Consider the following 26,574-nt stretch of genomic DNA (forward strand, 5'->3'; position numbering starts at 1 on the left):
ATTTTCATAGTTGAAAGCATGAATCAACTATGAAAATACTGAAATCTTCACAAAACCCCTTCTGAAAAGAACTTCGCTATTTAATGAAACATTTTTTTATGTAAATAAATGTAATGACACTTTTTATGTAGAGATAAAGCTAGTTGATTTTCAATATTTTCACATAATCTTCACATCAATGAGTTATCTGCCTCTGTATGAACCCACATAAACTTACCATTACTGTAGCATGAATACGCTATGTAAGATTAACTAGAAATAACTGTATAATTTGAATTCCCTTCAGTATATGTATATAGTTGCTATATCGTTTATTGTCCATAAATTGTAGTCCATCAATCAGAAATCTACTATTTAGCTTTATATCAAGAACGTTCGAATTATATATTTGATACAGTAATACATTTTGCTCTCGTATTTCATTTAGATATTCAAATCAAAAATAAAATAATTCATGCAACCATGTAATTGGCTTTCAAGTGTTTTAATTGGTTGTTTTGGGAATATGAAAACTTATGAGGAATATAGTAACAGTAGAGTTGTTGTTAGTGGAATTGATAGGAATACAAAACAATACATTATAATTATTTTACTCAGTTTATATTTTCTGCAGAATAATAAGATTATTCAGGTCACTATACTAAACTTTGGAATCATTAACAAACATAATGTATTTCTTTTTTGGTTGTTCCTAAACAAAGCATACGCATCTGACTAATTTTTTACCATTCGAATTCCAGCTAATACAGTGAAACGAACATGTGAGGATTGTCAATCAGTTTGCCCACGGCATTCATATTGTTCAAATACGATGAATGGAATCAGTTGTACATGCAAATTTGGATGGAAAAAAGTAGGAGGATATAGTCGTTCAGAGTATTGTACACGTAAGTTATTAACGAGCTTTTTATAAAAACGTAAGGATATCTGAGCAGCTGTAATATCATATGAAAGAGTAATCTTTGAATATGCTAAATTATATGCCCACTAGTAAATCGTTTTTAAATGTTGACCAAATGAATCTTTTGGAAACTGGAAATGTTAATTACTAAGCTCCACTAAATGTTAATATACAAATGGAACTTACTAGTTGATGATAATGCAGTAATATTACATTGGATAAACTGGACAAACTAGATTACTATGCTTAATAAAACACCATATTACTACGTCACTAGGTTAGGCCACGTGATACACTATTCTGGCCAATGATTGAGGGTCAAATTATACGTCAGACAAGCTTTATTAACTCAAATGCAAGTAGCCAACATAAAGCGCAACTCATAGTAGAAATCAAAGTTAAAATAGACAGATAGATATATTACTAAGTATAGAGTGGGCATGTGACTTCGCTAGTTAATCAACACAACTTACTTTCACCTAACATGTCAGAACAAACAAAAAAACAGGAGGCATAAGACTGGAGTTTTATCTCATTATGATTCATATCGTCCCCATTCATTGAACTACCAGGGATTGAACCCAAGTGGTTGAGTAAAACTAAACAAAGAAATCATAGGTTTCTTCCATTTTCTATTTCATTAAGCGATTATAATAAGAACTTGCATCTCAGATATCATAAGTCTTCATACATTTATGAGGTTTAAAATATAACATATTTGATACTAATCATTCTATTATTATTATCATTATAAAATACCCTTTGTTGTCTTCTTTTATCATGCTCTATGCTTTTAACTCCAATATAGTGCATCCAATTTCAATAATTCTGATAGTTATTGGCTCAACACTAATGGTAGTACTAACTATCTTAGTTGTGTATTTCTCAAAAAGAGTCACCATAACAAATTATCTAATCGAGTTCGAGGAAAAGAATAAGACGTTGGGAGAAAACTCTGCTACTCGATTCTGTTTATAATTCTTCATAACAGTACACAATTTTTATATTAAAGTAGATAGATAAATATGTTATTGAATCATGTTTCATTCCATTTACATTTTAACTGTTACTTCCAAAACAATCAAATCTTGTTGTCAATATCTGAATTAAATACTATTTTTGTTAAAAAATAAAGCTAAACAATAAGGATATTTAATGAATTACTGTTACCATTATTATTTATATGGTAGTAACATTAATACATTTCTGCATTATGGATTGGCTTTAATTTGAAAAGAAAGCAACAGGAAATCGGTCAGTCAGCTACAACGTAGGACCAGGCACATATGTGCATCGGTTCAAGTTGCCATACCACATTAGCACAACAAGATCAACACCGGATTCATAGAAGTAGTTAATTTAGTGGTGGAAACCGGAACTACTTACATATAGTTATCCAAAAAATTCTGTAAATTGTAAGGAATCGAAATGTTTTTGTTCAGTGTACACATCACCCCTTTCAGAATAAATATACTAATCTCAACCTATTAGTATCATCAGTAACCAATAAATTCCAATTTGACTAGCCACATAAATTAAGACTACACAAGTAGCGCTAATGGACATTAACTTTCAGACAATCTACCAGTTCCCTCTAATTATCAGCTCGTTCAACGTGTTAAAACAATGTTTCTTCTCAACTTATCAAATTATTTAGCTGTACAGTTCATCCAGTTTCACAATTAAACATTATTCAAGTTTCGGAACTGAAACTGAAACTCAATGCAAAATTGATACTTCATTAGATGATGACATAACACATGACTGACTTTTCCGTTATACATTGATATAACTGAAATAATTAGTCCTATCCCGTTTTTAGCACAGATTACTTCTCTATCAGATGTGTAAAAGCATTTTCTGAAGATGAAACAAACTATTACTTACTTGTAATTGATGAACTTTAGGTAGACACTTATACGGAAACAACAAGCAAACGGGTTTAGTTATTGATTTCCAATACAAGAATTGTATTCATTAATTCTTTTAATTTACATCCAAACGATTTATACTATTACTTTTTAAGAAAACTTTTCTTGGTTAGAACAAGTAGTGATACTGTGTTCAGGGGATTACACACAATACATTAATATCATTACTCATAAATTACCAAGGTCTGAGAAAGCATTGGTGAGTAATAATTATTACAGAAATAAAATCAACCTAAACGAATGACTAATAGATTGTTTTCTGGAGGAGAAATATGTGTACCCAGTGATTAGAAACACATACACGTACATCGGAAAATTATCACGAAGACATATGAAAGTGAACTTTGTACACTGGCTGAACTGGACAGTGTGGTGGTCGGTATTAGATATTATCCTTAAACTTTGTATATTGTACGTCCTGATAACCGTTACTCGATAACACCTCAACGGGGTATAAATCAGAAGGAGAATAAGAAGTGTTGGTTGCGTTTATAATTGAACCACGCACAGATATCCAAAATTACAGCCACGTCAAACAAGCATGAAAGAGTAGTGCCGAAAAGTAAGCGAGTGAGTGTGCGAGTGATCGGGTCAATGAACGAGTGTGCGAGTCAGAGAACAGGATTAAAATGTAGATATATATACATATGGAAATGAGTGAATCATCGAATCAATTAAGTGACTCATAGTAAGGCTAGCAGAATGAATATATGCACAGGCAGTAAGCAATGCTCAAGCATACATATTCATACAAGTGCAACAATAATAAAGGTACAATAGTATGGATAGGTTGCTATCATACGAATGACTCTGTTCGTCAAATAAGTTAACAAAAGGGCTTAACCAAATTAGATATAAACAAACTCAATTGTAAGTGAGCTGCTATAACAGAAAAGAAATAAAGTATATTTACTCTCTTAACTTTTGAAACTAATGTAACTGAGATCAGAGTTGAGCAAAAGTTATGATCTATACACGATCCTATTTTTGTAGCAAACAAATCTACAGATTTCTTTATGACGGAAAGTTTGATAATTAGATGTAATTGTTACAAATCGTAACTTTTACAATATTTTTCTGTAATATATTTCGAATAAACAGATGAAGAACTTACTTGTCAAGGGAAAGTAAAGAATTCAATAAAGTATGGTGACTAAATCAATAAATTCTTTTCTTTTTAGCTCAGAGTTCATTTGATTTATTTTGGATCTATTAGTTTTTAAGTTGTAAGTTTTAACTTTTTTATTTTAAAACGTGTATACAGCAGAACTGAATATGAATCGTGAAAATTATACACAAATAAAATATTCAAACAATTTACAGATTAAAAATGGACTTTCATTTATGAATCAAAATGTTTAGATATGACTGAATATAGAATATGAAGGAATATAACAGTAAAAGGCGAAAGATTTATCCGCAAATGAAGAAACACCAGAGTGCCTCTCCCGGAGCACGGATTTAGCCCCCAAATGCCCTGGTACGTTCGAGAGTGGGGAGAGTCAGCTCTCCCTCTTCAAATGCTCTCACATGGCCACGCGTATACAGCCTCTGTCACGGAAGTCCGAATCACTGCCTTCTCGTGGCATTGCTGTTGTTTACGAAATTGAGAGGACGAAAAGCGAATGCCCGCGAATGTCATTTATTCAATGATGTTGAAAAAAACTTGAAATTTAAGCTTTCGAACTAAGACAAAGAAAAAGAAAAACTTTGAATGCTAATTGAAGATTTTATTTACAAATTGAATTCTTAAATTATTTACAGTAACTATCAAATGTTTGGCTTTATTCAGCTTATCAGATGATAATAGTAATATAATGATAATATGTTAATAATCTGCAGAAGACAAAAAATCTTTACGACCCAGATTAATAGCAGCTTTATTTTGCATTGCTTCTAATTTTGGACAATGTGTTATACGATGACCTAAACCACCACAATATGCACAGCCAACTTCACCACCCATTTCAAGTTCAACTTCAGTAGCTGATGCCAATTCAACAAGGAATTCTGGTACAGGTTGATTAGCCTCTATGAGTAAATGTTTTAGATCTAATAAAGTGGATTCATCCACTGATTTATTGATAAATGTTGTGGCTAAACCACGTTGATGACCACGACCAGTACGACCGATGCGATGTACTAAAATGAACAAGACAAAAAATTAATCGATTAATTATACTTTTAAGACTGACCACTAGTTTTTAAGTACTACGTACAATTGATAAGCATGGATGGTTACGTCACACGTTCTTAGGATTATTTCGTACTGAAAAAACATTATAAATCCTTGAAATTGTCAAGTCAGAAAATTGAACCCAGTGAGATATGTGTTTTCACTAACCAACCTGCTTTTATAGTCATGAGCAAATATATCATGAATAAAAACATATCGAAGAAGCATATACCTTTCACTGATCTATTCGGTGAATTGTTGGTGACTAGAGAATAAAAACTGATATACTAGTAGATATATAATTTATTTAGTTGTAAAACGAGTTATGGTACCCTCTTAATAAGCATCATAACAACTGTTAATTAGTAATGAGCCATATAAAATGTGAAGGACTAGATAGTCATAAATCTGGATTTTAATAAGAAATTTAATCCAAGCCTGTTTCTGAGTTCGGGTTCATGTACTTAGCTTTTAGACAAATTACTTTTAGTTACAGAAAGCAATACTACTAGGCTGACAATAGAGAAGTAGGTTGACAAGGGTTTAAACTGAAAAACCAGTTAATGAATGTCAAGTGATTTGACCAGTAAGTCACCAGTATTCACCACACTGTGTTGCACCTATATTTCAGAAGCACAAAATTTATCAATAATTAAAACATTGTGACTTATCAGCATTTATTGTCGGCTTTAACGTTAAAGACTTAACAGGATAAGAAGAAAGAATAAATAGAAAGAAGGTTAAGAGTGATCAATCACTTGACATAGTGGATTTACGATTCTGTGACAGTATAAACAACGACAGTGTCCAGTTGTATTTATATTTACAACAAGATTATGATGCATGCCACATAACTATGTCTAATTATGAATGAACATTTTAGCAATAATTACTGTTAACATCACATAAAGAGTTTATCTGCGGTAGTTATCTTATTTGTAAGCTTTTGAGTCTTCCCGTTGTTGATGTTAGGGATTGAATTTCGATCAGTCTCTTTTGGAACATGTGTTTTCTGAGCAGAATGCCACAGCATTACCATTGAGTCACAAGTATCTTAGGTAGAGATGGACATTGGCTAGCAGAGGAATTCAGAATGTGTGTTCCTTCATGGTTGGGACTCGTCAGATAGGGGTACCTACAAGTGTGGTGGATTCTACTGACAAAATTGCTTGTAAGCAGCATGAGGCGAAACGTGGAGCTGAAGTTGTCACAGCCGTCAGACGAAAAGCAGAGTTTTGGTACATCGAAAGCACAGAGAAGGCAGGACAATTGATAACCATACAAGATAGTTTAGAACTAACTAGATTGCAGAACACACAGTAAAATGTAAATGTATGATCGAAGGCTATGCATATGTATCATATAAAGGCCTTGTAACATCCCTCAACAAACAATCCTTTAGCGTATCGTCTTGTTCTACATCAGTACATCCTAGAGTTGATATTTATTCCAAGACTCGGATCCAGTAACCTTTCACTTTAAATGCCCAGCGTATTACCCACTGACCTACTGAGTCCAATTTCTACTTAGAAAGTAATTTCATCAAATTATTATTATCAATATTGAACTAACCATAATTTTCAATATCCTCAGGCATATCGTAGTTGATTACGTGATTAATTTCTGGAAAATCCAAACCTTTACTAGCCACATCTGTAGCAACTAAGACATCACGATGATGAGCTCTAAATTCTGTAACAGCTGATACACGTTCATCTTGATCTTTTCCACCATGAATACTAACTGCTTCAACACCTTTCAAAAGAAGATATTCATGTATAGCATCCACATCTTGTTTACGCTCAGCAAATATAATAACCTGTTTTAAATTTTAAAAAATTACTTGCCAAAATGTCTAACTTAATTAAAATATTGAAATATATTTATGTATCAAAAACTAGCAATGAACTGTAAAAATTAAGCAAGAATATTTCATTCACTAATTATATCAATCAGTATGTTGTAGGATGGGCTCCTAGTTGATTGAAAACAATGTTAATCGAACTGTTTAATCACAAGTAAGCGAACTAAAGCAAGAAAAATTATGAATTATACTAAAAACTAATTAACCAAAACAAACAACAACATTTTTATAAATAAATCAAAAGTTTGACGAGATTGCAAAATTTTCATAACTTTATGAATCAATAGAAGTAATTGACCACTAAAGAGTTGAGTTACATCTTATCCAAGAACATTTGGACATATTATATGCTTAGCCAAACTCTTTATGAGTTATACTCAAGACCTTTAGGTTTTATTGGCTTTCATATGCCACATTATTTAACGAATCTCGAAATGAATAGTAAAAATGGAGATGGGCTCAGTTTATGTATGACATGGCACTATGGTACGGAAGATATCTATAATAGATGTGCTCCCTGTCGGATTATCACGACTACCTGGTTGTGATTCTAAAATTCGTCCAACTCAATGACTTGAAGTACTCTACCAGACATAGCTCAAAATAGAAGCCAGCAGCGATTCAGCAGTAATTTTAAATTAAATGCTCCATTACAGTGAGACAATAAATACTCAAATTGTACACTGTAAACAACTGACAAATTATGGGAAAATAATTCACATTGTACGGTCATATGCATATGCTTAACAATTAGGTGAAATGTTTATTTGCTAGATGGTAGGACTGACTATACATTTTATCTTAGTTATAAAAATTCCTAGCGTAATTTCGAACTAACAATAGATGAAGCGTAACAACCAGTACTTACTTATCTTTAACAGGTGGTTAGGGTTTGTTACTTTATTTTAGTTACGAATAGAATATATTTTTAAAGACAAACTTTAAACAAGGTAGGTAAATGTTTGTGCACACATACATGAGAACAAAAATAGCGACTCAGAATAAAGTGAACAGACCACCGTGGTCTGAAAGGTTACAAAGAATTATATCATATATCGAAACGAGGACAAGGATTAGTTTGCAGTTATGATAGTAGAAAAACGTTGATATAGAACACTTGAAAATGTGCCTTTTAAAGTTGACTAAACATATTTACTTATTCCTTACCTTATTTCCTATGTAAAGTTGAGTTTATTGCTTTAGCTTTGAGTATTTATACAGAAATTTAATAAATGTAATTTAAACGATAAACTTCTTTGGTAAATAAGGTAAAACTTAGAAATGCTAACCAGTAACATATATGCTGTTATATATATATATAAAGTAAGGGAAAAAAACTTACAGGAGGTGGAGTTTTCTGTAAAGCACTAAGTAAATGAGGAATTTTCGCTTCATGTTTTACATATTCCACTTCTTGAGTGACATTCATACTAGCCGCTCCAGCTCGGCCAACATTAACAGTGACAGGTTTTACCAAGGCTGATTTGGCGAAATTTTGTATTTTCTTTGGCATAGTAGCAGAGAACAAAAGTGTTTGACGTTGTCCCTGAATAATAGCATTAAATATAATGTGAGTACAAAACAACCAATTAATTATCAGAAGGGGTTTTGTGGTGATTTCAGTAATTCCATAGTTGAATTTATGGGTCAATCGAAGCTAGACAACCATGGAAAACCTGGAAGCATTGGACGGTCGTCTCGCCCTATTGTGGGACTCCACAGCAGTGCGAATCCACGATCACGCCTCTCAAGATTCGAACTCAGGACCTATCAGTTTCGCGCGTGAGCGCTTAACCTCTAGACCACTGAGCAGGCATCAAACGGTGTTAATGTCTAGCTTCAACCAATCCACGAAATTGAGCAACCGTCCACCACTGTTTTCAGTGAGTTACGACCTCACAACAGAACCGGTTGAACTCCACTGGTTACTGCTTCTCACTAGAACCCCAAGAAAATACCTCTTGAAACAAGTCACTAGTGAGCATATGATTATTATCAGAATAATAATTGTTACATTGCATTTCAATCAAGAAAACATTATTGTGCAGAAAGTTTACGAGGATGTTTAAAATTTAATTTAAATTATTCCTTCAATAAAAAGAAACTATTATTATCCACTTAATCAGCCTACATGGCCTTATGCAGGTCGAAAGGACAAATGCATACATATAAAAGATTCCTAATTATTTTCCAGTCTTCTCGTTCACTCTACTAGTTGGCAAGCCCACAAAAAGCGTGTATATCTTAACTGGACGTTGTGAAACGTAACCAACTCTTGATTCAGCTAATTCCAATCTACATAATGTCTGTTTAATAATAATAATAAGTTATATATATATATATATTATATATTGAATGAAAAAGAACGAAAATTTGATTTGTTACCTTAAAATAGGAAAATATAGTTCGAACTTCTTCTTCAAAACCCATATCAATCATTCTGTCAGCTTCATCCAAAACAAGATAACGACATACTTCTAAATTGATCATTTTACGTTGAAGTAAATCTATTAAACGACCTGGTGTAGCAACCAAAATATGAACACCAGACCTTTTAACAATATCTGCTTGTTCTTTAACAGCCATACCACCAATACATAAGCAACAACGAATAGATGGGAAACCAGCTTTGACCAAACCATCAATAAGGCTACAGATTACTTCATGTGTTTGTCGAGCTAATTCACGCTAGTATAAAAGAAATAGGATTATTTATTACTTACAAAAATTATTAACTAATAATTCCTTAGAGATTTAGTATAACAAAAAAGAAAGAACTATTTAGTACAATTTCAGTAGACAATAAAAATTCTTACGATCTCCATAAAACAAATTCAACTGAGAAGAGTGAGTAATTTTTGGCAGTATTAGGTTTAATTACACAATATAAAGTTCATAATATTTGAGTAGTAATCGTAACAACTTGCTAAAGTGGATAGTAAAATGCTGGTAACAACAATTGTGAGTTACCTATTTCTAAAATCACAATAGAGTTCTAAACTGTATGAACATTTAAAACAGTTCTAAATGGTTCAAATGAATTTCGTACAAGTGAAACTAGATATCTATGAAGTAATACAGTTAGCTGAGTCTATAGTATTGATAAAAATGAAAAAAAAAGTTATTTACCACCTTTAAAATTCCAGATAAATTTACACTTTAATATACAAATATATACTCCACCTTTAAAAGCTTTCTTACATAGCTAATGATTACTAAACAGAAGTAGGTGCAAAATCTTCAGGTACATAGGTTTAATTGGTAGAAATTCGTAGATACGAGTATAATACTTCCTCACACATAGCAACCTACGTAAGCAACCTTTCTAATAACTACCAAACAGCATAAAACCAACGTTCAGAATTCCTCTTCGACTGACTACAAACCTCTAATATCAAATAAAAGGCACACCCTACACATATAATAAATCAGTTGAGTTAGTAACAACACAATCTTGTTTAATTTTTATCCCGAAAATCCGCTTCTTCTTTTCAAATCATATTCTTTACAATCACAGACATCATCGCTTCGACTACATTTGCTGAGCAGCTCGCTAATTTCATTTAAATGTATGGATATGTGGAAAATTGAACTGACATACATCCGTAATAGCCCCTACGTTATTTTCATTAACTCTGGAAGTTTCGGAAGTCTTTAGAAGATAGACGTCAAAAAGCACATCGGATTTTTTACGATTTTGTTTAACACTACAATATTAATTTGTATGTAAAACATGCTCACTACGATTAGTATAGTCAATATTACCACAATTCAAGCAATATGCAACTGACCACTGTAAAACAAAGTCTTTAGTACTACTGTTAGAGTTGTCGTTGAGTTATCTGAACACGGAAAGTTCACCTAGGGGAGTTGGAAAACCCTTATTTTATTTTATTTAGACACATAAATATTGGTACAAGGAAGCACCAGGTAAATATGCACCTCACAAATCTCATTTGATTTGTGTGAGGGCTGTGATACTGCCCAGGTGCCCAGACTGAAGCAGGTGGTTTTCTTAGGGGGCCACGCCCCTGATTCCAAACCAATGGTGCACATGGGATCCAGTACCTCAAGGGAACAAATGGCGTATGAGTCAATCGTTGGTCACCGGCTACCATGGGACTGCATCTCCTTACGATGCTCAACAGCCTCGTAGATCAGATCTTTAGGTCAAAGGCTCCGGGTGTGGCCCCCTAAGAAAACCACCTGTTTTGGTCTGGGCACCCGGGCAGTATCATAGCCCTGACACAATTTACTAAAATGGCAATTTTTTGTGTGGCGCATATATATCAGATACCCCCTTGTACCAATATTTATATGTTCAAATAAATAATAAATAAATAATATCTGATCAAAGACTAATCCCTCTCCGGACTCGTAGTTACTTACTGACAACCCCCTTCCCAATGATTTAACAATAAACAACAAAACCCGCAAATCCACTACGGCAGATGACAGAAAGCATTATGGATTTAACGCATATTAGAAAATAATTTAGATGAATTTTCAAACACGAGCTACTGTTCGTCACATAATGTCACATCACAAATCAGCTATGTGAAAACCCCTAATGGAATTCCACATTGAGGGATAATGACCGAACTTAGATAATCATGATATCATCTGTAGAACAAAAGACGCTCACTGAAGTGACCAGGGTAATATAAATGTACGAGTTGTATACCTTTGTCTCCAATTTAAGAAGACTAACATCGTGGACATTCGATCGATATTCTTACTCAAAGAAATTAAAAATTGAAATAATGCACAAACGCATAATATTACGCGATTATGTAACTAGCAAATTAACGAGGTAGACTAATATATTATAGGGCATATGTTTGCTAAAAAAACATTCAAAAACTGGTTACCTATTATTATCTACGTCTAAAAGAAAAAGTTAATGACAGACAAAATAATAGATAAAAACTACCTAATTGAAAACTCATAACCATATAATAAAACAAAAAAATGATATCAAACAGAAATTACTCTAACTTACAGATGGACCTAAAACTAAACCGTAAGGTCCTTCATTTTGAATAAATGGAATTTTCTGTTCTTGATCCATAGAAAATAATATAACTGGTATTGAGAACACCATTGTTTTTCCGGAGCCGGTGAATGCAATTCCGATCATATCTCGACCACTTAACACAGCTGGTAAACCTTGCATTTGAATCGGTGTAGGTTTTGTTATTCCTCGTAGTTTCAGTAAATCAATTAAAGCCTTTGGAAAACGCATTTCACTAAAATGTCGAATCGGAGGGGGTACATCATCACCTTCAGTTAAAATCCTAAAGTTTTTGCGGATTTCTTCAGATTTCTCTTCACTTTGTTCCTGGATATATACGGGTGGTACCCAGCTAATATAAAAATCAATATTGCTTTACTACTATACCTGGTTTGAATAGGTTTGTCATACTGAATGCCTTTTGCTAGTTCTGCGACACCTTTCAAAGCAGTCTTTTCAGCAACACTTTCTAAAATCTTAGCTTCTTCCTTTAACTTTTTATCCCGTTCTGTTTCCTTCCTTTCTAAATTCGGTCAACGAAAAACTCCAGACAAACATACCTTCAGCTTTTCGCTTTAATTCCCACATTCTATCAAATAAACTACCCTGGGCATTAGGTCCGTGATGTTTGTCATCAGACGACTTTTTTGTCACACCCTCCGAATCATCTTCAACTTGTTCTGCTGTATTACCCTGGTCTAGTTCCTCCTCAGGTACTTCAGTGTACGCAAGATTACCTAATACACGCTGAAGTGACGTAAGCTGAAGTGGGAGAAATCAAATATTTAGGACTAATGAAACTAATAGTACAGAAACTTTATTACTAATACAAAACCATGTTTATATGTTGGATATAGGCAAACAGTTCGCTTCAATAATTTAGAGACCAAGTTCTGAAGAACACTATTTTATGCAAAGGGTGATGATATTACCCATCTATTTTAAATTTAAATGGGTGGACTTGGACTCGAACCTGAGATCGAATTCTTGAAATCCAAATTCATTAGTCCTTAAACCACTGAGCTCGTCTAGTTAACACACAAAACGAGTTTCATCTTAATGAATGTATTAGCTGGACCTAAACACGTCCAACAGTGAATATATGGGTCATCAGTTTCAAAAAAGAAAGACCTGTGGGTGCTTAAACCACATTTTATTTTTATCAGTTTGGACAAGTCAGAAATATCTTCCTAGTTCTCATACAATAGAAGTGGTTCAAAATCAAAACAATAATTCATAATCAGTTGATAGGTTACCCAAGTTCCTCATTAATTTTCGAAAGGGTAAAGAAAGATCAAATCTTATTTGGGCACTACCAAACCAAGTACCAGAAAGCTGAAAAAGCGACCGAAGCGGCAGCCTGTTCAAACTTCAGACCCAATATTTCTCTAAATATGTGTTTATTGTTATAAATTTTCTTGTTTTGGAATTTATTAAACTTACTTTGTCTGTTAAGCGCGTGTACTCACGTGCTTTCATGAAAAGTTTATAACCTGTCGCAAATCTAGTCACTAACGAACTCAAGGAGTACCACCATGGTAGTTCGAATAATCCATTCCTGTTTTTTTGGAGGAACGAGAGAGACCACTGCAGGATTCACACAACAAACCGATCTGGTGATGAGATATCATGAGTACAAGCCTGATCATAAAAATTTACGAATGACTATGAATGCCAGCTAGTCAGTTCGAAAACTTTTAAAACGAAATTATCTGGTATTGGATTGAACTGATATATGTATTTAAATGACCGAACTCCCACTCAACAAATATTTAATAACAAACGAATTTGTTTGGATTTCATCTACCCAATACCATTAGAAGTACATTCCTAACAGGTGAGGAACGAACTTAATCCCACCTATCTCAGTTTGAGAAGCCCTATAGAAAGTGGTGCTTATATTAAATGTATCTCAAAGTACATTGAATGAACCGATAGCTAGTTACTGAGACAAAAACTAATTCATAATGATCTCTTTGTTAAAAAAAAAATAAACGTAAGTACAGCAGACTGATATGATAATATTACAATGAGAAATATAGTCAAAACGGACACTTGACATGAACCATAAAAATAAGAGCCAACATACTTTGAGTTTGTATACGGAATCTGATATTGGCCAAAGTTTTACTTTTCATTTTAACAGAAACAGCCCACACTAAGTTTCACAAATATGGCCCCAGCTTAGTAGGAGAATATGACGTAGACAAAAAAAGTAAAATAATTTCCGAGAGGTAGTCAGAAATTAAGCATTAACCCTAAGACATTGTTAGTAACTCGTTTCATCTGATGTTTACATAACCAGTCGAGTTATCAGTGATTGATACACTCAACTTTTTTAAGGATTCACATTACGATCGAATGCATATTAACTATTTGGTGTTTTGTTAAATGTATTGAATGGTCAAAACTACTACTCCAACCATTAAGGAGATAGAATTGTATTACAACTGCACATGCACAGAATATTTCCGAGACTCTAGATCGATAAACTACTCACAAACAATTCTTGTTTTTAATGGCTTCTTACTTGAAAGTAAAGAACAATACTCAGAGCAATAAAAACAAAGACAGTTTGGATGAGAAACATTCCTAGGCCACGTATAAATCAAGAGTGAAACACTTATTTATGTTTAAAAATCTAATACTTTCTGTGGTAATTCAAACATAAGAATATTCGCCTTTTCGTAGTCTCCTCAAACACTTAAAACTAAGCATTGTAATCAGATAAAACACCGAATGAAAGATGAAGCACATTACCTCCTGTTGTTTACGTTGCTTCACTGGTATATAAGGAACATAATCATCATCCGACAAGTCAGATAATTCGTCTGACTTGTCCAAATGTCGTGGCTGAAAATAAAAACAAAATTTTAGCACTTTTAATATACACAAAGAATTCGGCATATTTTGCTTCTACTCCCAATAAAAATACTTATTAAGTGAATTAGAAGTTGCTTATCAAACACAGTGAAGTTATTCACAGTCTATAAACAAAAGAACCAAACCTATAGACACAATATAAACCATAAAGTATAACTGTAATTCAGAGTCATGTTTTGTTGCTAATATAGTATTAGAATAAATAGAAATAAATTCGGACCTAAAATGTTATAGGTGAAAGTCAAATGTGTAAACCTCAAACCACAACTTCGATTCCAGAACACAAGTGATTACTAACTTGGACTCAATAAGGCTTAATAACATTCAAACCTAAACAAAGTAATATTGAGTCTCTAGGATGCTTATGGTAGATTTATATCTCCATGGCCCTCATTCATAGGACTCCATGCCACTTCGATTGATGTAATTTTCAACTTAATTTAATATAGCTTGGTAACTAAGAGTAGTTTTGTACGTCCGACTTTGAGCAACACTTTTTAGCGTGAGACAGAATGATTTTACCCAAGCTTTTCAAGCCAGTGTAAGCAGACGGTGTCTGGACCTACAACTCGAATGCTGGAGGTTGAGTGATTTAACAATTAAAGTACTACTATATTCTGATAACCCCATAGCACCACTGTAAGTTACAAAAAGCCCCGTATAACAGCATTTAATTAGCCAACGAGTTAAAATTAAATCTTAAAGTATGAACCACATGGAATTCTCACACTATTTAGATGAGGTTAAAAGAATATCAAGGTGAAGGAGGGAGTCCGTCATTAACGAGATGATCTCTAGTGCCAATAGAAGTATGAGGCCGGTTGTCACTTCTCTGTTTGCCACACTACAAAAGATGGACAGAATACTTCAAGGAACTGCTGAATAGGTCAGCTCCATTGGATCCACCGGACATCGAAGCAGCACATACAGACCTTTCTATATCTGTCACTCCACCAACTATCGAAGAAATTAATCGTGACTATCAGACAAATGAAGAGCGGGAAAGCGGCAAGACCTGACAGTATACCAGCTGAAGCACTGAAGTAACAGCAAACATGCTTCACCTTCTATTCAAGAAGATATGAGAGGAGGAACAAGTTTCACTGACAGACTGAAAAGAATAACACCTCATCAAGATATCAAAGAAAGGAGATCTGAGCAGGTGTGATAATTACAGAGGCATAAGTTTGCTGTTAGTACTAAAAAAAGTTTTCAAGTGTTGCTGAACCGAATGAAAGACGCAGTAGACGCCCACAAGGGATAACAGGCGTAAGTAAGTGAGTAACAGTAATGGAATGATCTGCTTTAGGCACAAGCTGTAAGTCACGTTTGTTGAGTGAAATTTATTGATACTGTTTTTTCCAAAAGGTTATTAGGGGATAAGAGATCGGCAACTCAGTGATTGCATCAAGCGATTGAGAAAAAGTAGCCCTACAGTTAACAACTGTAAGAAAATAAAAGATACTGACATTCATGTCCTTACGTTTTTGTTATTTGGCTTCTAACCGACTAAAGTAGAGCCTCAGTCGCTAAGACCTAGTAGTAATCAATACAGCTTAGCTAATAAGACACGCCTTCCTTGCAATCAAACTTCCCGTTATGGTGGGACTTCTAGGGATGTTTTACTCATATAACTTGATAAAAGTACGATAAGCGAGGCCAAAGATCACATACCAACAGTCAATTATCTTTGATTAAAAGTGTTTTTGCATTTTCGAGAATTATAATGGATAATATCAAAGGTTTCACTAAAGTAGTTAGATGAGATGTCAATGGAAACGACATTACGCACGGCTGCAAGTCAGATTACGTTTGCAAAAGTTTGTGAAGGGAAAATGACCAACATAAAAGATGTCGTCCCAGGCATGGAGACACTCTCCTCTGCGTCTTCAAAAATCGCTCTGACGATCTTAATGATAATATCACGCAATAATTAATCACTACATGACTAACATGCCCAACTTGTTAGTCCGGTTAGAGTACTTTCATAGCTTTTTGGAAGTACCCAGAAATTTAATTCCATAGTAAACAAGCCGATAAGCAATCTCTATGGACGACTAAACCTGATAATACAGAAATTATGACAGTGATTAGACCAATACTCTGACAAAATGCATTAAATGTATCTAGAGACAATGGAAACAAATTCATCATAATAAGTAGTTGTAATGATAAACTAGTAGTCCAAACGTGTTTTTAAACATGATCTACCCATGACTGGTAGCGAAGTATGAATTGACTAGACCATAGACACCATATTTCCCAATAATTATTTACATACCTTATCATACGATAGGCTCAAACCCTAATAGGGATACTATGGTAACTGAGTGAAGGGATCTAATGACACGAATAGGATTTCGACAAATATTTATGGTTATATTCGTGTTTTTGATTAAGAACGATTAAAGTGCTGAAATATTAACACATTCATATGCGCGTTTTCGTCCACTTTAGATGGGACAAAAATTTACAGTGATAGTACTAGCTATTTTAAATTCAGTCGACCAGATTCCCTAACGTTAGCTCGTACGCAAACTGAAATGAAGCCGTTAACGCTAGGATAGATATTAACTTACAGAGAAAAATTTTTTAGTTAGAAGTCCCAAGCTTTGCTTAGCCATATGAAAGCTTTTATTCACTATGTTCGGACTGTCCCCAGAGTGTAGAGACTTCCTATCGTGACAAAAACCAACTATCTTCAAGTTGCATGACTAATACAAGCCAATGTGACGTAATTAACTTGAGCATAACCTACAAATTAAACACCGTTCATCCTAAGGGTGGACTTTTAGTTGTGCTAGAATTCATCTTATTTTGAAGTTTAGTAGCCAATTAGGGTGTATTAGTACATTTGATGTCGGCTATGAACATCCGATCACATAGTGCCTCAGATTTAGGTATTGACCTATGAGATCTGAGCAAAAGAATCAGCCTTGCCATTTTATCCACTAGCGTTTTAATACATATACTAGATGTAACCTCATGGAGAGTTCTTTAAATGAACACACATCTGAACTAAATTTTGTATTTAGGTGATACTCGCATATGTACGTGCGCAAGTGGTTAAAATTTTGAGCAAATATAGTATATTGGTAAAAGCTCATTATTTCAATAATTTGACTGAGAATATTTGAGATTTTGATCACACAACTGAGTCCACTGTCATCAAGAAATAGATCTAGTTATTTATCATGACTGACAAATTGTGACATTATTCAAACAATCGAAAAACTAGCTATTCAGAGGAAATTACCTGCATTAAAATGGTTGGGAATCCAAGAGGTAGAGGGGACCTTGACAAAATCCCGCCCTACGTCTTTATATTTGCCTTTAGTGGGTTTATGCGTTACTGTTAAATGGTTCAAATGGTTAAGGACGGAATAGAAGAAGCTTTCGCCTAACAGTCTTCCGTGTCTGGTAGCAGTGGATCACCAATACCTCCAGGTAAGAACCTAGGTATATGAACGATAATAGAGGAAATTCTCTGTATCATTTGTAGAAGGGGTATAATTCGGCTGGCTGAAGAATAAGTCAAGTTTCCTCTTAATCTTCATAATAAACTCTATTTCTGCCATCCATTCTTCTGCTTTATCGGCCAAAGTCTGTGATTGAGGATTATAATTATATTACAACATCCTTTTGGGCCATTTCCCACTATGTTGAAATTTTGACCCGAATTACTACTGAATAACACTATCGGATTTATCTTTCCCATCATGCTGTCGGTGCCACCACATGCAAAGGAACCTTCTTAATCAAGTGAACTTATTTATGATTGTTACCTTAGGAGGCACTTACAAACAATATTCATTTCAAAACAGTTACCGTTTTACTATATAGTATACCATTTTGTAGTAAACGCTATTTTTTATCGTTTCACTTTACTCATAGTCAGACAATTCCGTTTCGAGTGTAGCTGTAAATAATTCCCCAAAATCAATAGCTTTCTAAGTGTTCGACATTGGATGCTGACCACGTTGTTTAAGTGGACTTGTTTAGCTGAAGGCTTTCTGTCATGCATCTGCACCAGATCACGTTTCAACTGGGCATGGGACACTGCTCCTACGTTCATTAGCCAGCTTATAGTAAAGGTTCCTCGATATATTGGTAACGTATCAAATATATCTTTCCTACCTCTCCTCATCTGACTTCTGGTTTCTATTCCACTGGGAACGAACGATTATAGAAGATACTACTGGTTGCTAGTTGCAAAACTAGAATATCCGTTGTATCATCAGGAGAGTTAACATTTTTCGGTGCGTTACTGACAAGTTTTTCTAATAGGATCCACCACATTCCAGATCAGTTTCAGTTTGGAATGAACAGAAATCTGAGTGGCTCGCGTTAGTCATGATAATCATGATCTCTCAGTTTACCCAACTCTCTTTTGAATGCGCCAACAGATGGAGCTTTAACCACATGTCTCGGTGACGAGTTTTACTTGGCGATTTTGTGGGAAAGTTTATAGTCAGGTAACAAATAATTTGTTCTGGGCTTGTGAATGTTTTGAAAGACAAGAAAAATGAGTGTATATCAGGTGCAAATTTATCATTAAGTGATTTAAAGACTGTGATCAATTAACCCCTGGTTCACTTATATTACGAGGGAAACAGATTTAGTTCTGCTAGTCTATAGTCACACGGGAGCTTTGAATTCCGTAAATCGGTTTACTTGCGGTTCTGCGAACGTTTTCCAACAGCTCATTGTCTCTTTTTAAGCAGGGTCTAGACAAATGTATGCAGTTCTTGAGTTTAGGGCGGACGAATACTATATACAGATTCAAAATGTTTTCGCATCAATATGGCTGAAGGCCCTACGTATTGACCATAGGGCCCTAAAACCTTTGGTAGCTTTCTCACAACATTACAGTGCTTTTCAATTCTTCGCTTGCAATGAATCCTAGGTCAACGCTTGTCCGGAAAACAGGTAGCTCAGTGTCACTCACTGTGTATGTTGCTGTACCTTTGTAACCAGTACCCGTCATAATGCACTTGGAAGCGCTTACCAGCAACTGCTGAATTCCAGACCATTCAGACAAAGGTGTAGGTCATTTTTAAGCTCCAAACTTTCATCATTTTTATCTCTCTTCACAACTTGGCATTGTCAGCAGATGACCAAACAGGTGATGATAAGTGATCAGGATGGTCATTTACATACAGTGGGAACAACACTGACCGTAAATCGCCCCCTAAGGCACTCCGCTTAGCACAGTTTCCCAAATAGATAATTTGGAATCAATTTCATTTCTTAGTTGACACCCAACAAGGGAATCGTTCATCCACATAAATTAGTAGCCTCCAGCGCCGTGTGTGTGTGAGCGCCGATAGCCCCCAGCTTATATAACAGCCGGTCGAGCGGGGCTTTGTCAAACACTTTACGGAAGTCAATGAAAGCCACATCTGTAGGTAACTTTTGATCTTTCAGGGCAAACCAACTTTCACGGGATACTAATAAGTTTGTGAAGAGCGAATAACCTGTGCCTAAAGCCATGATACTTTTTCAGAGGGAATACGATTTTCATCTAGATGCTTAAACAACTTCCGAATAATCTTTTCTAAAATCTTGTCAGTCACATTGGTCAGGCTGATGGGTTGATATTTTTCAAGTTTGTGTTTTGTACCTGTGTTGGACATAGGGCTTACAATGACGTTCATCCAGTCCTACAGATTTACAAGATTTCAGGCTTCCCGATTGTGAAAGTATGGCTCATCAGTAACCTAAGCCTTCCTTAAATTCCCTTTTTCTTACAGAAAAGAGTGAGAACCTCTTTACTGATGGTAATCACCCTTCGTATTATGGAATGTTTCGACATCCCAAAGATGTTTTTTGACCACCTATTAACCACCTAGCTTAAGTCGTTACACCTCCTCACTGAACCACAGTGACAAGTTTCCAGATGCCTTCGTGTAGTCCAAGGGATATGAGGTGCAGTAAATTGCATACATAAATTTCCGAACACTTCCTAGGCTGTTTCAGTGAGATATCCTCTTGTCCAGTCCTTTGAGGGTTCTGGGTGCATGATTTCCTGTATATTAGCTTTTCAAACGTTTGTTATCACTTAAGGTTATCCATATTTGTTAACAAAAATACAAAAATTAAGGACTGGAACTTCATGGTCACTCTTACCAAAGAGCAGCATAAATAAAGGTTTGTGATGTCCTTTCCATAGTGGGCCAATATAATATCTAATAAAGATGACTCCGAGCACACGTCGTATCTAGTTGCTTATTTCACATCGGGCACAAGGACGAATACGATAACCACGTCATGATTTCAATGGAAGTCTCTTAAGATTGGGCATCCATCACTTTAAGACCAGTCACAGTTATCAATTTTTAACTTCTGTTGCCAGATCGGCTCGCGTTAATGGCTGAATATGGATAATTGATGCCCATTGATCTTAATATTGGATCTAATCACATTTCACTCCTCTAAAAGGTCGTTTCTCTGTTTTCTTAACCCTTTAAGATTTGGTTGATCTATTTAATATTCCCCATTTTGTGTTTGACTTGTCAGCAATCTGACCGATCCAGAACTTTGCGCTAATTCCCTAAACTTCTAAAACATGGCAAGGTCATTGGTTTTACTGAACGCACTCTAGCTGGAGGCGCTTAGTCAAGCAACCTCAGTAGATCAAGATTAGATACGCTGTGCTACGTATCCATCATAGAAGCTAGACAGCTTAGATAATGTGTTCCTTGACACACCAACTATCTCCCAAATATATCCCTGAAATCCATCATTCCTGACTGCTGGTTCGACTTGCTTTTGAATCCTTTGTTGAATAGATGTCGAGGATCATTATATGAGTCTCTCTAGTTCGGTATGCTTATCTGATCCGTCCAAAATACGCATCCTGTATTTCAGATTCCGTCTTCGTCCCACTAGAAACCGTTAGAGAAACTGTATTCTCGTCCCGTAGCGATGCGAAGTTACACTGAATAGTTTCATTCAACGTACAAACTGATGTTAAGGGATTATGATTTATCAGATTCTTCTTAGTTTCGGTCTGGAAATAATACAGTGTGGACTAACACGTGTTGGCCTGCCGTAATACGTTTCTCACCTAATCCTAGTTTACTTCAGACATGCTGGCAACATCGGCTGCAACCACATGTTCAGCCAGTGTTTTATTTGCTTGTGATTCGATAAAGAAGTCGGTATTAATTATCCCGCAAAATTTTCAGTAAAACAGTTTAAGACACAGCATTAAGTGTTTCTGTTCGATCTGTTAGTCCTTGTTTGTGAAAATCCCGTCATGTATAAGTTTCAGGCAACAACAACTCTGACTCTTACTTTCACCAGTAAAGTCTTTATTTTCGGTAGTTTCATTTGTATGTGGTGTTATATAATGGCTACTGTGAAAATGTTATTGTCTGTTTTACTTGCCACTAAGTTTTCTTAGTGGGTCAACCTTTTTACAGATTTCTTATGAAATGTTTTAATCTTGTTTTAATTAGCCTTTATATTTGGCAGCCTCTGTATTGCTCCTATGAGTGTGAATTTTCATTAGTTCATATACTTGGGCTGGAATACTGTTAAATGGTAAAAAAATGTTCTTAGGCCATTTGGAGTGCCTTATTTTTACTTTGACTTGCAACTAATTTATGTTCTTTGAAGGTTTAATTACTCTGGGCATTTTCGAATTTTATTGAATAAATCTGCTAGCTGGACAGCCTAATAGTTCTGTCCATGCAAAGATTCATGTATTATTTGTAATACAAGTCCTTATTATTCGAACCGTAGCCCTTGGTGGTTGGAACATCGATATTCCTGTTGAGTATTAAATACATTGTAGTTGACCGACATCAGCAACCAAAAATTATAGATGGATAGTGGAGCTCACTCACTGATACAACAGTGCTGGCATGATGTTAATCATAACTGTCCGAGCAACAACAAATATCTTCACACTTTCCTTGGATATTCCCGCTGACTCCAGGTTACAACCACGGACTACTGATCCCACACGATAAGAACATGAAACAGGTCACCATAGGATGATCCAAACGCCAGGAAATGGGCTGTTGGTACAACCGAACAAGATAAATGGTTCAAAATCTCATCCCTATTGACACGAAATTTTATGTGGAAGTCACGTCATAGTCTTCACTCACCAATAATTTCGTGAAAATCAGTAACATGATGTCCAATGTTTCTGAAGAACACACTTGGGCTATGAAGTGATTAATGTGTCCGATACAACAAGCAAGAGGTTACATGGAGTGACTACGCCCTTGTAGTTGACGTCCAGTCGCGATCGACTATGATTACCACTACAGGAAGAATACATGACAGATATCGAGTTGGATCTCTCCGTAAGCCAAAAACCAGAAGGCAGTTGACGGTTGTAATAAAATATATTTGTCGGCAATCTCGTATCAAATCGCAACTCTACGTATCATTGTGGAACAATCAATCGAATGGAATTCATCACTGTACATCAACTTCATCGACTACGAGAAGGCATTTGATAGCGTGGACAGGACGACACTGTGGAAGCTTCTTCGACACTACGGTGTGCCTGAGAAGATAGTAAATATCATACGGAACTCCTATGATGGACTAAACTGCCAAATTGTCCACGGAGGACAACTCACCGACTCGTTCGAGGTAAAGACCGGTGTTAGGCAAGGTTGCCTACTCTCACCCTTTCTCTTTCTCCTGGTGATCGACTGGATTATGAAGACGTCAACATCTGGAGGAATGCACGGGATACAGTGGACAGGCAGGATGCAGCTTGACGATTTAGACTTCGCGGATGATCTGGCTCTTCTATCACAAACGCAACAACAAATGCAGGAGAAAACGACCAGTGTAGCAGCAGCCTCAGCAGCAGTAGGTCTCAATATAAACAAAGGGAAAAGCAAGACTCTCCGATACAATACAATATGCACCAATCCAATTACACTTGACGGAGAAGCTTTGGAGGATGTGGAAATCTTTACATATCTGGGCAGCATCATTGATGAACACGGTGGATCAGATGCAGATGTGAGGGCGCGGATCGGCAAAGCAAGAGCAGCATACCTACAGCTGAAAAACATCTGGAGCTCAAAACAATTGTCAACCAACACCAAGGTTAGAATTTTCAATACAAATGTCAAGACAGTTCTTCTGTATGGGGCAGAGACGTGGAGAACTACGAAAGCCATTATCCAGAAGATACAAGTGTTTATTAACAGCTGTCTACGCAAGATACTTCGGATCCGATGGCCAGACACTATCAGCAACAAGTTACTGTGGGAGAGAACAAACCAGATTCCAGCGGAGGAAGAAATCAGGATGAAGCGCTGGAAGTGGATTGGGCACACTTTGAGGAAATCACCCAATTGTGTCACAAGACAAGCCCTCACATGGAATCCTGAAGGTCGAAGGAGAAGAGGAAGACCAAAGAACACATTACGCCGAGAAATAGAGACAGACATGAGAAGAATGAACAAGAACTGGATAGAAATAGAAAAGGAAGCCCAGGACAGAGTGGGTTGGAGAAAGCTGGTCGGCAGCCTATGCTCCATTGGGAGTAACAGGCGAAAGTAAGTAAGTAAGTAATCTCGTAGCATCGAAAGAATACTGAGATCGTGCCAAAGTTTGCAAGTGGAACTACTGAGCTCACTCGAGTTCACGCAAGGTCACAGGCAACGGAAGAAAGTGTGTGTTTGGTACACTAAAACAATCAAGTACAGTGAAACAACTACTATTACAACTGTTTGTAATAATAAATTTTTCTATTAGGCCAATTGCATTCTCGCCATAAAAGTAGGTCACTATACTCTCTCGATCAGGCAACACCATGCCGATTAAACGTTCCCGAGTCCACCACTTCTGACCTCCTCTCGGTGTTGAATGTGAATTCTCTCAGTTATCTTATGATCAACTTCGAAGATCGTACGACCTATAACCAGTGCCATTAGACTACTCTCCTACCAGAATCAACGTGACGTTGGTTCGATACCAAATCGAGTGGGATCGTCAAGCGCCGGAAGTCGCCAAAATAATAATAAGCATCCTCCGGGTAGTGATAAACTGTGAGGCAAATCAGAGGTACACTAGAAGTAACTGATCGGGAAATACATGTAGTGATTCAAAAATATTTCCTTTTATTCTCAACACTCTCAAAATTGAATTAATGTACATATTATTTAAGAGTCACACAAGTTGGGATTACAGTGGTATAGAATAGTTTGGTTTAAAGATTTTTTAACAAATCACCTAAGATGTAAAACAATAACTGGTAGCTAAAAGATCAACGTATGAACAGTACTAGTATGAGGTGCTCGGACTAATAGTAATCAAATAAAAAACTTGTAATGTTGCATTGATTTTGTCATTAGCACTATCCTTGTTTTAAATTAGAAAGTTAGTTAATTTTAATGCGAGTTTGTATTTATAACCAACTGCATCTACATTAGTAGATTAACTAAAGGAACAGAAGTATAACCACGGAGAGGAAGAATTCCAACTCGTGTTTCAGTTTTTAGTTTAATAGATCTTTGCAATATGATGAACATTGATTGCTGTTTCTATGATTGTCGGGGAGAGCATAAGTACCAAGTAGAGTACAACTCTCAACCTAATTCTCTGATAATGGCATGAACTCCCGCCATTGTTGGGGCAAATTTGACAACAATGTTTTCAGTTTACGGATTCGCTCGGTTCCCCATATGGATGATTAGAATGAATGGCTGTGTCACTAAACCTCTGATAAACTGACAAGGTTCTAGGGTGTTTATCAGATGAGTAGCTGATGAAGAAACATGTTGAAACAATCTATGATAGAAAAAGATAACCACGAGTAAACAACACCATTTATTGATAATTACAGGCCAATTTATCCACCTAATTCGTTAATAGTTTCACCCACTTTATCAATCATAATATGTGATTGTCAAGTCATGATAATGCTTTATGTCGATGATGAGAAACCATTATGAAGAAATAGTTATGGTCTCTCACCAATTTTGTCTATCATAGTGTGTGATTGTTAAGTTCTAACAATTGTTTGTGACGGTGTTGAAAAATCGTCCTAAATTAGATCATATAATACTTATGAGTCATTAGTGCCTGTTCAAACATTTCGAACTATCTTCGTCTTTGCATTTGCACACATAATAAGTATGCGAAATCGGCATTTTGTGATGGTTTACATGATTTAGTTGAGAGTTGTTATGCTAAAATGGCTAATCATTTATCGCTAAGTCTAACGTTTAGGGCTGCGAAGTTTATTATGAGTAAAATGTAGACAGCGCGATATTGAGGTTAAATACACTAGTTCGGATGTATGTTATAGTATCACAATAAAATTACATGGTTGTTATATATGTTGACAGTTGGGATGAACGTTCGTTTGGGTATTATTAGTTTGACAGTCGGATGAATAAATACAAATGTATATGAAGACTGGTGGGGTTCGTGGGGATTTATAGAGACCGATTAGATATTTGTCGACCCGCGTTGAATGTAAATCAACAGAAGATGAAACCAAGATGGCATATGTTCGATAAGGAAGTTAAGTCATGGTTTACTGTGTGAGACAGCAATAAGTGTAGTACGGATAATAGACATTGGTAAAAATGGTAATCACCAATGTGACTCACGTTTAAAAGGTTCAGGTAAGATATCCATTTTGCAAAAGGCTGGTGCAGAAGACTTGTTGTCCAACGTTGAGTTTCTCAATACGTTCAGTAACATGATGGAGCATCGCAAACGTAGTATAAAATTATCTTATGCTATAGTGAAACTCGCTCCTATATAATGAAGATATGAAGTAGACAGCCATAAGATATGACATAAATTCAAGAG

The 26,574-nt window shown here is 35.6% G+C and overlaps 1 protein-coding gene across 1 annotated transcript; it reads right to left on the bottom strand.

Moving 5' to 3' along the window:
- Window positions 1-4,551: 4,551 nt before the first annotated feature.
- Smp_172030 (DEAD box ATP-dependent RNA helicase, putative) lies at window positions 4,552-17,393 on the bottom strand (the record flags this gene model as incomplete). The annotated part of the gene is made up of 11 exons (XM_018792327.1): window positions 4,552-4,974; window positions 6,581-6,762; window position 8,215; window position 8,418; window position 9,258; window position 9,560; window positions 11,875-12,238; window positions 12,274-12,409; window positions 12,447-12,648; window positions 14,647-14,739; window positions 17,349-17,393. 10 exons carry the CDS (start codon window positions 17,391-17,393, stop codon window positions 6,671-6,673), a joined length of 936 nt encoding a protein of 311 aa, XP_018644392.1. The 3' UTR covers window positions 4,552-4,974; window positions 6,581-6,670.
- Between the last annotated feature and the right edge of the window lie 9,181 nt (window positions 17,394-26,574).

Source organism: Schistosoma mansoni (genome assembly GCF_000237925.1).
Source record: "Schistosoma mansoni, WGS project CABG00000000 data, supercontig 0373, strain Puerto Rico, whole genome shotgun sequence".
NCBI lineage: Eukaryota > Metazoa > Platyhelminthes > Trematoda > Strigeidida > Schistosomatidae > Schistosoma > Schistosoma mansoni.